General features: G+C 35.2%; 1 protein-coding gene across 8 annotated transcripts in view; it reads left to right on the top strand.

Moving 5' to 3' along the window:
• PPFIA2 (PTPRF interacting protein alpha 2) overlaps positions 1–14,703 on the top strand; it is a 465,246-nt gene that overhangs the window by 74,690 nt on the left and 375,853 nt on the right. For all 8 annotated transcript variants that reach the window (XM_041738828.1, XM_041738826.1, XM_041738829.1 and 5 more), the window contains one exon: positions 4,535–4,588. In XM_041738828.1, the coding sequence (XP_041594762.1) occupies positions 4,535–4,588 (54 nt within the window). The remainder of the gene's footprint in view (positions 1–4,534; positions 4,589–14,703) is intronic.

Below are 14,703 nucleotides of genomic sequence, written 5' to 3' on the forward strand. Positions count from 1 at the left end.
TGTCTGTCAAGGGAAAAATTGTGTCAACTCTTAGAGCAAGGGATCATGGGGAGAGGGTACAGATGGTCAACCAATAGCACCAGTGCTACAAAAATGTGGAGTTTATTTTAAATCTCTCCTAATGTAATACCCAAGGTCCTGGCTGCCATCAAATTTCATCCTACTTAGAGCTCTGACACTAATCGCTGCACCTGCAGCTCAACCCTCCCAAGACTGGAGACTTCTGATTCATGAGCCAACCTTGGCCTTACCAAGGAGCAGAGCTTTCCTACATTAGAAGAGGCTGCTTTTGCACAGCTTGTGTCAAGGACTGGCTAACCTCACCTAGGTATTTGACACCTTGGAGAAAAAGTGAAACTTTCATTACCTGAATTTTTTTTTTTTTTTTAAGAAATAAAGTTGTTAATATAGTTAAGAATCCTGGAGCCTGGGTGGCTCAGTCAGTTAAGCGCCTGCCTTTGACTCAGGTCATGATCTTGGGGTCCTGGGATCAGGCCCTGCATTGGGCTCCCTGCTCAGTGGGGAGTCTGCTTCTCCCTCTCCCTCTCACCCTGCTCGAGCTCTCTCACTCACTCTCTTTCTCTCATATAAATGGATAAAATCTCTTTTTTTTAAAGGACCCTAGTTAATTTTGTTCTGTGTAGATGATGGCAACACATATAATAGAGCCTATGTAATGCTAGTGGCAAGCAGCAGTAGTACCTGAGCAGTAGCAAGCCCACATGCTGATGCTCAGGTAATAAGTTGGCTTGGTGTACTTTTACAAATTCAACTGGGAAATGAGTCAGTTGGATTTAAAGAATGTATTACATACACAGCATAAATAAAATCACCATTGTGTCAGCCTTCCATGTTCCTAGAAAGGTTAGGACTAGGAGAGACCAGCAGGGTGCTTAGGGCACACAGTTTGAAGTCACTCATTCCTAGGATCATACAAATGCCAATCCTGTTCTGATAGGGCTCTAAAAATAGGGTATCTAAGGGACAAAATTTAAGGGGGCATTCATTGTCAGGATCCAGCCCATGCAGTGACCCATGCACTTGTATGGCCCTCAGAATGAATGCCTCCTTATATTGTATACCCTAGATGTATCACCAGTTGCCTCACTCTAGTCCCGGCCAGCTCCCTAAGTCCCACAGACACCATTAAGTTGGATGGACCAGATGACAGACAAAAGAAGGGGGAGGCAACTGGGAAGAAGCCAATTCCTCCTCAGTGCACCTAAGCAGTTTTACTGCCTGCAGATGGATCTATGGTGGGAAAGAGTAAGGTGGAAAGTTCCATGCCTCATTGGTGCGCCAGAGAAGTAAGTGAGAAGCTTACTGGAAGCTATATGGAAGCTCTTTCTAAGACTGCCTGCCTTGTTCTGTTCTCAAGAGGCTGATGGAACTTTCCATCAAGAGTTAGGCTGGGGATGCCAGGGTGGGTTAGTGGTTGAGAGTCTGTCTTCGGCTCCAGGTGTGGTCCCGGGGTCCTGGGATCTGGTCCCAGGATCGGGTCCGTATCGGGCTCCTTGCAAGGAGCCTGCTTCTCCTCCCTCTGCCTATGTCTCTGCGTCTCTCTCTGTGTCTCTCATGAATGATTAAAATAAATAAATAAATAAATAAATAAATAATCTGTTTTAAATGTCTTAGTCAAACGGTATTATAATAGTAAGCTAAAAACTCTCTAGGAAATCAATGTTTTTGCGTTTTGGTATATTTTGTTATCTATATGAAAAGATATCTCAATAACAAGATAGATGGATTTGTTAAAGATTTCAGTTATATTTTGCAGACAACATACTCTATCAAAAAATCGACTGACTTTTAATGTTCAGTGTTCCTCAAAAGATTTATTTTACCTATAAATTTTACAACATAAATGCATTCATGCACATTTATGCTCATTAGTCATACCTGAAAAGTTTATTTTTGCATCAAGTGATAGATAAGCCATGTTTAATTTGGGCATGTGTCCAAGTAGGACACTTTTCTTCAACTTAAAATAGCACATAAACTCAAAAGTCATTTTTCATTTAAATTAATAATCAAGATAAGAATGTAAATCTGGGGCAGCCTGGGTGGCTCAGAGGTTTAGCACCACCTTCAGCCCAGGGCCTGATCCTGGAGACCCGGGATTGAGTCCCATGTTGGGCTTCCTGCATGGAGTCTGCTTCTCCCTCTGCCTTTGTCGCTGCTTCTCTCCCTCTCTCTCTGTGTGTCTCTTATGAATAAATAAATAAAAATCTTAAAAAAATGTATATCTGTATTCTGTTTAGAGCTGTAGTTGCTAGTTTGCTGTAATTCAACATTTAAAAATCATGAATATCAATGCCTTTGCATTCATCTTCTAAATTCTGCTTGTTTTATTTTTCTCAAGATGATAACTCATGAAAGGCTTAAAATTTTAAGAATTTGAGAATTGGATCAATTTATCTAAATTAGCAAGAAATCTTTGTATCTGTGATAGTAAGAAATCTTCATGATACAACTTTTAAAAATACAATGCATTAAAAAATGGCTAATGTGCTTTTAATCTGAATCAATTTCTCAGTTATCTCTGATAATGACATCAGAATTGTTTCTCTTTAATGTATTTTATATGTCTTTCTATTTAGAAAAGCAAGTATTAACTCAAAATGTATTTAATATCATTTCCTTTCAATTTAAATGTACTTGGAAATCACTTCATGTAATTAGAAATTTGGTTTTTGTCATGGTTATAATGGGTGTATTTTCAAACAGTGCAATGACTATATTTATTTTCTGTTGATCTAGTATTTTAAGCCACTTTACTACCTAATTTTGTCAGTTCATTCCATGAAATTCTAAAACAGGTTTAAAAATTATACTTTATCTTTGGATTAAAAAAAAGTTTGTCAGTTATAAATGTTTCATGCTTTATTTTTATTATATAAGGACATAAGATTGCTTAGATTATTTAATAGGAATGCTAAAGAACATGTTAGATCAACAATTTAGGTGATTTGATTGTTGATGGTGTGAATAGTGCTAAAATAAAGAATCTCAACAAGATGGAGAAGCAGAGCCTTTTACAAATAAACTTAACAATGCAGTCATATTATTTAGAATATTTCTGTTTTTGAGAACAAAAATGTATCTTAAAGTTAGTTGCAGGTGGGGAGAAGGTCGATTTCAGATGTTCAGATGATAGAATCAAGGACTTGGACTCTACCATTATATCTTTTCAAATCCGTATTACCTTAATTTTCCATAAGACTTCTGTCTCATTTGAAGCAATTTTTATAAGCCTCCTCTGGAGACAGAAGGAGGGAGAGGAAGAAGTTCCTCAAAGGGATGCTGAATAGGGGAAATTGTTATGTATGATATGTGCCAGTGAAGACAACTTAACAATTTTCTTGGCAAGCATTCCTTGTGGTTGCCTTATCATTTATGGTCCTTGGTAAAATATGGATATAGAAATTCATCCCCATTGAGTACTTGTTCAAAGTCAGCTTCTTCCCATGGAAACTTTCATCACATCCTTCCTTCTCTACTGTCCTCCCTCTAATGTTGCCTTCACATGCTAATTTCAGCCCTGTGTTTTTTGTTAAGATTCCCCATTTTTGAGATACCAGGGAAACAATGAAAGTTAATCGTCCCAGATGAATTTGTAGCATAGTTAGTTATTAATGATAGAAAGGTATTGACTGTTTCTTTGATCATAGGCATTTAATTTTCTCTTCCTTCAATCTTGACTGGGATATCTTTCATCTCTGATTTCTTACTTCATTTGTATTTCCCAGATTCCTCATCCCTATCCTTTCAAACAGATGCAAACAAATAAGTGACTAGAGTCACAAGAAAGAAACTTTTTATCAGTTAGTATAACTCTTCAGCGTATCCCCCAAACTCCTCCAGCAGCCTTTGAGCAGACAGCTTTTGTCAAGCTGTATGTGTACCTGTAAGTTGGGCGTGTGCTCTCTAATTTGTCACTCACCACCCATTTCTCCATCTCTGATACTTTTCACAATTTCATACTCAGGCATGATCTTCTGTAGGTACTGATTCAAGATTAGAAATCAATCCTTGTAAAAGAGTACCTTATCTATCCACATTTGTTTATAGTTTTATCTTTCATGTATAGTAATAGAGTGGACTGTAGATAATTAAAATTTTTATAGAGTAAACATTTTCTGTGGGATTTATATTTTTGCAAATAATATGTTAAATTGCAATTTAAAAAAATTTTTTTTCTTCTGTTGTGTCCTCACTTCAACTTCTTGAAGAACAAAACATCGGCTTTCCTATCTAGAGCCAATTTTTTTTTTGCATATTTCAAGAATCATTAGTCTGTTTACATTTTTTTCTTTTTACAGATTGGCAGGATTAGGGAAAATATCTAGATTTTTAGATACAAGGTATTTATATAGTGTTACAGTGTGCAAGGTTGTCTCAAAACAAAACAAAACAAAACAAATGTAGCTGTGTGCCCTAACTTTGTAGCTAAAGAAAATATGACACTATGGGACTGGGAAATTCTCCATGCTGTTGAGTGGCATTTTACAATCAACACCTCTCCCCTTTTCAGGATATCGAATCCCTAACAGGAGGGCTGACTGGTTCTAAGGGGGCTGATCCACCGGTAAGTTAGATTCTTCATTAAATTTAACTATTGACTAATTGAATGATGTATACACCAGATCATTAGAGACACTTACTTATATAGTTTGTCATATAGATATCTTTTTGAAATAAATAGATATTGCAGTAATTAATACAAAAGTATAACTTGATTTGAGGTATTGTTTGGTGTTTTAAAAAGTTTTAATACCTTGTACAAAATTTGTCTCCATGTATTGACTATGAATAAGAATAAAATCTTCATTAGAATATGTAAATACTCTATGTCCTATGGGCTACACCATAACTTTTGGAACCTGAGGGTTTAGCATTTTACATATGAATGTGTGATTTGGGTTGCAATATATTTTTTTAGTTACTGAGAAAAATGATTTTATTGGCCCATTTTATCAACAGTATTGATTCTTGATATTGCTATTCTTTTCTACTTTATCCAGGGAGCTTCTGGAAAATAAGAGAAAGTATTCTAAAATTTTAAAGGTCTGTTATTTTTAAGCAATAAAAAGAGATTGATAGTCTAGTATTGGAACATCTTAGTTCTCTCTGTGATTATCTGCTTTCAGAAAATATTGATTAAGATAACATTGAAGTATAAACATGAGTTCATGGTGTATATCTAAAGTAGTAAGATTTAATCTATTTCAACAGAGAGTCAATGCATAAATGTGTATCACTGTTTGCTTTTCACTTAGCACTGTGAGGTTTAATGGTGAACACACAGAACCCAATGTTGTCAATTTTAGCTGGGTAACTAGATGAAGTTCATAATCACATTAAAACAGCAGTGAGATGTTAAAAAGATAACTTTCAATGGCATCTCTTTCTCTCCTGTCTCCTTCCTGTGTCTCATGATGTTGTCTAATCATCAAATTGCTTCTAAAATAGGCTAAACAGCATATATTTAGTCTTTTGCTTTCCTTTTATTTTCATTCTCTGAATTTATGTGGGGAAAAAAATGTATTGTCTTCAGATAGCTGCTTATATTTAGACCCTGAACCTATTATGTTACAGCATAAAGCAAGATGAAATGTTAAGTCAACCAGCCAGTATATTGTGACAAGATTTATGGCCAGCCCTCTATTTAAGTACTGTAGGTGACTGCTTATGTGATGTAATTTCACTCGCCTGCCTGGGATGGTGTTTGTGCATAGCATTCAACTTTTATTAGAAGAGTAAATCCATTTCCTTCAAAATCCCACCTTCACGTGTCCACAGATTCCTAAAAGAATTCCACAATTAGAGATCAATTGGTTTTAAAAGGATTTGTCCCTGGTTCAAATAAAAAATTAAATACCTTTCTTCTGCAAGGGGTGATAAAAATCTTATTCATTATTTATATATTAAAATAAGTTGGGATCCCTGGGTGGCACAGAGGTGTAGCACCTGCCTTTGGCCCAGGGCGCGATCCTGGAGACCCGGGATCGAGTCCCACGTCGGGCGCCCGGTGCATGAAGCCTGCTTCTCCCTCTGCTTGTGTCTTTGCCTCTCTCTCTGTGTGACTATCATAAATTAAAAAAATAATAATAATAATTTAATCATATCCTTTCAAGAAACCATTTTCCAAATATGAAAGATTAAATGGGTATAAAATCTAGTTGTTGAAAGAAACTTCTTGAAAGGAAAAAAGATCACAGAAAGGAAAGATGGTGTACAGAAGGCAAGCTTCATCAACTTCATTCCCAATAGGTAAAAGTGAAGTGTATGTGTGTGTGTGTGTGTGTGTGTATGTATGTATGTAGTTTATAATATTGTGAAATAAAGATTCTCTCTTGGCCATGTCCTACCATGATGTTGGATATTTTTATACTACTGCCTACATTTCTGAAATTCAGACTGTGCTTATTTTTTACATTTTTGTAGAGTGAGAAACATCATGCAAATTTCAGGATATGTGAACTTAGGCAATCTAATTAGGGGGTTAACAGTACACATAAATTTAGCACTGCCCATTGTTAAAGAGATATCTAAAATGTATTACTTGAAAAGCTATGTAATAAAATCATTTTTTTAGTCCAGTATAAAACTTATATAAAGCAGTCTAAGTAGAGGTGAAATGGTAGTAGGATCTAGTGTTACTTCAGACATTCACGAATAAGACTTTTTTTTTTTTAAGAATAAGACTTTGAATGAAGCTATTGTTTTCCCCCAACCTAGAAAACTGAAAGTGCGATTACATTAATTATAACCTAAATCCAATTGAATAATTTTCCTTTCTTTAAAAAAATATCTATATGCTAGATCATCTAAATACTATTGTCCATTTCTACAGTTATGTTTTTTGTATAAGTATTTATAACATATTATTAAAACCATCCTATGATGAAATTTTTATTGGTAAGAAATTTAGGGTCCTATATTTTTCCCCTCATTATACAGAATATATAAAGTGCTGAAGGAATGGCACCTCACAATGCCACCACAATGATGCATAGCTGTGAAATAATTTCTTGACCAGTTTAACAGAAATCTCAGTAATATAAATGGCATATTTAAATAATGGATTTTTTTCTGTGGGTACATATTATTTCTGAAGCATGAAAAGCAACTGAAGTTTGTATTATTTTAAGTAGTATATATGTACAAAACGTGTGCATTTGCAAATGTCATTATAAGTAAATTTGCATGCCTGGTAAGAATAAATTTGAGGATCTCCAAGAATATAGCTTACATTAATATTTTTAACAATAAATGTTAGCTAGCTTTTTTTTTGAAAACTCAAGTAGTCTCAATGATGTACTAATAATGTACTGATAATGAATGGGAGAATCATTCATTTATGATTTTTCAGGGGCAATTCAGGTTTTATGATGTCTTTCTTCCTCTGAAAAAGAATTTCAAGAAGGATTTTTATCTTCAGAAACTGAAAATTAATTGGTTCAGTAAATAGAATTTACAGATTTTTCTAAAGCACAGTTATCTTAAGAAAAAACCCTTCTGTCATCATTTAGAAAAATATTATGTTTAATATTACCTTAAAACTGCCTTTGAAAAATTGTATCAGACATAGTCTACATTTAGTATATTCGCAAAAATTGGATGTTAATCTCCAGTGTAAAAACATAGCATACATTTACATATAAAAATAAAGTGAAAGAAAATAATTAATTAAAATCTAAAGAGAAAAAATATCACTGAGTTAAATTAGTGCTTTTTTATATACCATTTGCCATAATGTTTTAAATTTTCTTAAGTTTTTATTCAAATTCCAGTTAATATACAGTCTTATATTAGTTTCAAGTGTACAATAAAGTGATTCCACACTTTCATACAACACCTGATGCTCACAGGTGCCCTCCTTAACCCCCATCACCTATTTTTTTTCTTAAAGATTTTATTTATTTATTAATGAGAGACAGAGAGAAAGAGAGATGAGAGAGGTAGAGACACAGGCAGAGGGAGAAGCAGGCTCCATGCAGGGAGCCCAATGTGGGACTCGATCCTGGGACTCTGGGATCATTTCCTAGGCCAAAGTCAGGTGCTAAACCGCTGAGCCACCAAGGATCCCCCCCATCACCTATTTAACTCATCCCTCACCCACTTCCCCTCTAGTAATCATCAGTTTGTTCTCTATAGTTAAGAGTGTGTTTCCTGGTTTGCTTCTCTTTTTTTCTTTGCTCATTTGTTTTGTTTCTTAAGTCCATGTATAGGTGAAATCATATGGTATTTGTCTTTCTTCAACTGACTTATATTGCTTAGCATAATACTTTCTAACTCCATCCATGTTGTTGGAAATGGCAAGATTTCATTATTCTTTATGGCTGAGTAATAATTCCAGAGTGTGTGTGTATCTCTGTGTGTCATGTGTGTATGTATCCCATATCTCCTTTGGCTATTATAGATAATACTGCTGTAAACATTGGGGTGCATCAGGAAATATATTGCAATACAGGCCTACCTTAAGAAGCAAGAAATATCTCAAACAATTTCACATTACACCTAAAGAAGCTAGAAAAGGGGGCAGCCCCGGTGGGCCAGAGGTTTGGCACCACCTTCAGCTCAGGGCCTGATCCTGGAGACCCAGGTGCCCTACATGGAGCCTACTTCTCCTTCTGCCTGTGTCTCTGCCTCTCTCTCTCTCTCTTTCTCTCTCTCTCTGAGTCTGTCATGAATAAAAATAAATAGTCTTAAAAAAAAAAGGAAGCTAGAAAAGGAACAACAAATTAAACCCAAAGCTAGAAGAAGGAAGAAATTAATAACAATTAGAGCAGAAATAAATGATATAGAAAAAAATAGAAGAGATCAATGAAACTAGGAACTGGTTCTTTGAAAATATTAATAAAATTGATAAACCTCTACCCAGATTTATTAAAAAGAAAAATGACCCAAATAAAGAAAATCACTTATAAGAGAGTAGAAATAACAACCAGTACCATAGAAATAAAAATAGTCATAAGAGAATATTATAAAAAACTAAATGTCAACAAATTGGGAAACCCAGAAGAAATAGGTAAATTCCTAGAAAGCTATAGACTACTAAAAGTGAAATGGAAGAAATAGAAAACCTTAACAGACCAATAACTAGCAAAGAAATTGAATCAGTAATAAAAGATCTACCAAAAGGCAAAAAGTCCAGGGCCAGATGGCTTCACAGACAAATTCTACCAAACATTTAAAGAGAGTTAATACCTATTCTCAAACTATTCCAAAAAATAGAGAAGGAAAACTTCCAAACTCTTTCTATAAGGCCAGCATTACACTGATACCAAACCAGATAAAAACTCTTAAAACATTTTAAGTAAAAAGAGAACTATAAGCCAACATCCCTGATGAACATGAATGCAAAAAAATTTCAACAAAATATTAGCAAACCAAATCCAAGAATACATTAAAAAATCATTCAACACAATGAAGTGAGATTTATTCCTGGGTTATAAAAGTGATCTAACATTTGCAAATCAATCAACATGACCTAACACATTAATAAAAGAAAAAATAAGAACCATATGATCATTTCTATAGTTGCAGATAAAGCATTTGTCAAAGTACAACATCCATGCATGGTGTTTTGAATTTTAAATAATAACATTAAAATGTCTAAAAAACTGATGAACTATAAGATTTCAGGGGATCAGTTTTCAGCCAACAGTTAAGAAGGCCAGGATAAGGTCTAAACAACACAGCTTCAGATAGTCAAGAGGATTTTGAATACTGAAATCTGGGGCACAAGACATAAACATCCTAGTCAGATATACTAGCTGTACTTGGTACTGGAGAGCTGTGGGTTTATAGGTCCACGTGGAACCAGTACTGTGATAGATCACTGTCAAGTCTTTTGCCCAAGAACCAGAGACTCAGAAGTGTTGATCCACCCATCAGGAGCCAGGATTTGTCCCAGACTGCGGGCTGGTTCTCAATCTACAACTGGAATTTAGTATCGCAGCTTGACCACAGAACTTGTTTAGTGACAATAGGCCCAAACAGACTAAAAGATACAACGAGGAAGGTTTTTCTTTGTAATTTGGTTTAAGAAATGTCTAAGTATTAGTCAGCTATATACTTATCATTTCTGATTCTTTGTAAGAGTCAACTTGGTCAAAATTTAAGAAAGAGTAATGTGGACAAACCCTAGACCACATGAAACACATTTCTGAATATTTCTCACTATAACATACACATTGGTTCAATGTGGAAGTGTCCTATTAGTTCAGAGTGCTATTATCAGTGTTTGGATGTTAACCTCATTGCCTCATCCAGAACCGATAGCAGTAATGCCATTGGAGCTATGCAGCTCCTTCTCTATTTGTCTTTCTGTTTGTTACTTTGGAGTAATAACATCTATAAATTTGCTTCTTATAGAACTTAGTGCTTATAAATGTTCTTTTTCCTTTATCCAAATGGTTCTTTTTATTTCTAAAATGTGGTGAATAAGTGAATACTCATCTAATTCACATCCTTGGGTTTGATATGTATACTGTCCTGAACATTCTCTAGCTCTATTATTATTATTTTTCCCGTTGAGGAACCAGAATTGTACATTCCATATATTTGTGCTTTCTGTTCTCATTTTGTCTTCCTGATGATTCTTAGCAATTTGGGTAAACACTCCACAGAATTTGAAACAAATTTATTTTCCCGAGGGTGCTGTTTAGACCAGATTATATACTTTTCAAATTGTAAATGGTCTTAAAATTCCAAAAAGTCTCCAAAACCAATTTTAATTGATTATTCAAAAAACCCCAATGTTTTACTTATTTGCTGTAAAAGGTAAGGTAATAAAAAATGCAAATCTGAATTGTGATCTGATATAATTTCTCTCAACCTAGAACTTATGTTGCTATATTACTTACTTTCATTCCTCTGTATATTTAAAATTTAGTGTGTATTTGAGTGTACACTATGTGCTAGACATTTGTTTAGGATTTGGAAATAGAGGGATATAAAATACATAGTTTCTCCTTTCAGAATCTTGCAATATAGTAGACAGGTTGGTAAAATAATTACAATGTAAACACAGGATAAGATGAAAATAAGAAAGAGAATCCATATAATTCAGTTTTGGGGAGTGAAAGGGGCTGGAGACTCAAAGAAGATGAATAGAAGGAAATGCTGTCTAACTTGGTAATTATAGGATAAGTGGAACTTTGCTAACTGAGGAAAGTGGGGCATAGCATTTCAATCAGAGGAAACAGTGTATACATAGGTCAAAAAAGAAAATATAACTTACTGTGGCTAGAGTATGAAATAAGCTGGAGTGTGGGAGCTAGTGGTGAAAACAGAAGGCTAGGTTAGGCTGGGGCAAGGACATGAGAAATTTCATGGAATTTATTCTCTATACTAAGAATGAGGAACCATTAGAGTTTTATTCAGCTTCCTTTAAAAGCCCTTTCTTTCTTTTTCTTTCTTTCTTTCTTTCTTCCTTCCTTCCTTCCTTCCTTCCTTCCTTCCTTGTTTCTTTCTTTCTTTTTCTTTCTTTCTTTCTTTCTTTCTTTCTTTCTTTCTTTCTTTCTTTCTTTTCTTTCTTTCTTTCTTTCTTTCTTCTTTCTCTTTCTTTCTTTCTTTCTTTCTTTCTTTCTTTCTTTCTTTCTTTCTTCCTTTCTTCTTTCTTTCTTCTTTCGACTCTACTAGAGTGATTTAGATAATCTAAAGGAAAGAGACAAGTGAAAGGCTCTTGTAGTCATCCAAAAGAAAGATAATAAAAATGGTAATTGCAATGTGTGTGTATGTGTGTCTACCCCACTGAATTATAAAGCTAACCAAGGGCAGTATACCAGAAGAGAACATCAACATTTTGAATAACACACTGAATGATTGATATGAACCTATAGAGTGACAGTGAGAATGGAGAAGAATGGACTGATTGATGAGATAATAAGGACATAGTGAATACTTAAGAATAAGGGATTGTTTAGAGGGAAGAGTGTGAGACTTACTGAGAAGTCAAGGCTGACCTTTGAACTTTCTGGTTTGGCCATTCAGTGGAATAAAGTTCCATATGCAGAAACAAGAATTCTGTGAGGTAGAACACTTTTGAAATGGGGATGATGAGGTCAGTTTTGAACACATTAAATTGAGCTAAGTTGGGAATATACGAGTGATTTTGGAATTTAAAGGTGGGATCTCATTTATAGCCATTGTTTTGGACATGTAGAATTGTTAGTAATTGAAGCCATTGGAGTTGATGATGTCCCCTCCAAGAAGTGTAGTCCAAGTGAGAAAATAAAAGAGTACATAATAAAGTTCAGAGGAAGAAAAACATTTAAGTAAATCAGAGGAACGGGAAACATCATGGGAGAGTATGCCTCGAAAAAGACAAAATAAGAGATGAGTACAAGGAAGAAATACCAGGAGGATGTGGAATCAAAATTACTAAGGTCAAGAGAAGGTGGTAAAAGGATTTCTATCAGTTTCATGATGTTGGGAGTTCAAGAAGAACAGAGTGCCCATTTTTATTTAGCAACAAGAGGATAGTGAGTGATTTAGGTTAGAGTAATTTTAGTGGAGTTAATTTAGTTAGAATCAAATTTCCGGTGACCTGAAAGATGAAATAGAAAAGAATTGGATTCGGTGGCTATAGAAAATAATCTCCAACAGCTCAATTATGAAAGAAGTGGGAGGGAGTAATAGCTAATAAAGGATATGAGGCTGAGTGTGTTGAAACATATGGAAAGCACATAAAAAGGGAGAAGAATTTACTGAGAAAAGAGAAATTAATTGCTAGAGCACAAAGTGAAGAAAAAAGGATGGACTCGGGTGGCCCTGATGATTTGGTGGTTTAGTGCCACCTTCAGCCCAAGGAGTGATCCTGGAGACCTGGGATCGAGTCCCATGTTGGGCTCCCTGCATGGAGCCTGCTTTTCCCTCTGCTTCTCTCTGTCTCTCTCTGTGTTTCTCATGAATAAATAAATAAAATCTTAAAAAAAAGATGGACTCCAGGGTTTGTTATAAAGAGCAGTGTGTCCTCAAATGTGAAATGAGTGAGAAAGAAAATATTCTTTTTAGAAATATGTTTCTAAAAACATTCATAAGTGGAGGTCTTAAGAAGTTGAAAATTTCCATTTAATGGTTTCTGTTTTCCTCACAAAGTGTAAAGGAGCTAATTAGCTGATAGTAGCAGAATCATGGGATAAGGTATTTCAGGAATAGAGAAGATTTATCTAGCCATTATGGGTTATGGGAGAACTATGTAAACCACAGGTGGAATACTGGAAAGTGTTAGGAGTCCACTTGTGGTTGTAGGCAGTGAGTTTGTAGTGGTTATGTGACTCAAAGGTATATTTTCTTTTACTTCCAGCGGTGTCCTGTAGCACAGGCATTGGAAAGGAAAATAGCTACAACCATTTTAATTTTGGGTTGTTCTGACAGACCATTGCTATGGAAGGCCCCGTGGGACAAGATAATTGAGAATATTAGCTGAATCTAAGAGTCTAAGCCGAATAATAATTGCAGTGAAAATAGGAGGGGATTGATAAAACAGAGGATTCAAAGTTCTCAATAAACTTGAAAAACAGGTACAGTGGGTAGAAGATTATGGTGAGAGACTAAGATGCTTAATTTAATAAGCATTTCAGGACCAAAACATTTCCAAGTGATAATAGGACCCAGATTGTGGTCATGGAAACGGGTGAAGTACCAAGGGAATGAAGCTGGGAACTGGTGAAACCAGGAAACTGAGAGACCACTGTTGGATGGATCATTTCTGTGGGTCTTGCAGTGTTTCCTACTACATTTACTCCCTTGGTAATCCTAACCTATTTTACAGTTCAAATGCCATTTAGACTCTAATAACAGAATGTTTTTACATCTGTAGACTGGCACTTCCCTGAACTTCAGACTTGTGTATCCCAACATATCCTTGTATACATTCAAAAAAGGAATTTAAAACATAACAAGTTAAAAACCGAGCTTCTGATTTTCTTTGTTACTCTATAGATTTCTTGCAGTTTTCCCCATATCAGTTCATGGCTACTATTTCAAAAAAAATCAAGACCCAAAGTCATTTTGTAGGTTCCACCTTCGTAATTTATCTAGAATCCAACCAGTTCTCACATATCCTACAAAACTACCAGTCTGGTCAAAGCCGCTATCCTTTCTCACATGCACATGCTCAGTGAACCAAACAGGATAAATTTAGGCTTAAATTTATCTAGGCTTAAATCACTGTTGGCTTCCCATCAGGATAAAATCCCCAAAGCCAATGGGGTAGTTTCTAAGACCCTTCTCTTAGGTTCCAGGTACCTATAGGAACTCCTCTACTTTTTAATTTTTCCATAGCTCCTTCCTTTTCAGTTGTACCAACAATTTGCTACATTTTACCCAGGCAAGGACTTGCTGTTAATTCCTTCTGCTTGCCATGCTCCCTCCTCATATATCTCCATGGTTTACTCCCTCATTTTTTGGGGGTTTCTCTTAAAATGCTATTTTAACAAGTCATCCATGAGCCCCCAGTATTCTTTTCTTGCCCCTATGTGTTTATTGTTTGTGTTCTTCTGCTGGAATAAAAACTCTGTATGGTTAGAGACTTTGCCTCTTTTGTTCACTATTACAGCCAAAGATCTACAAATAAATACCTGTTATATGAGTTCCTCAATATATATTTCTTGAATGAATGAATGAGAACAAACACATTTTAAGCACATGATTTATATGATTATATTTGTGTGCTTCAAGTGATAACTA

This window comes from Vulpes lagopus, chromosome 23 (assembly GCF_018345385.1).
Source record: "Vulpes lagopus strain Blue_001 chromosome 23, ASM1834538v1, whole genome shotgun sequence".
NCBI lineage: Eukaryota > Metazoa > Chordata > Mammalia > Carnivora > Canidae > Vulpes > Vulpes lagopus.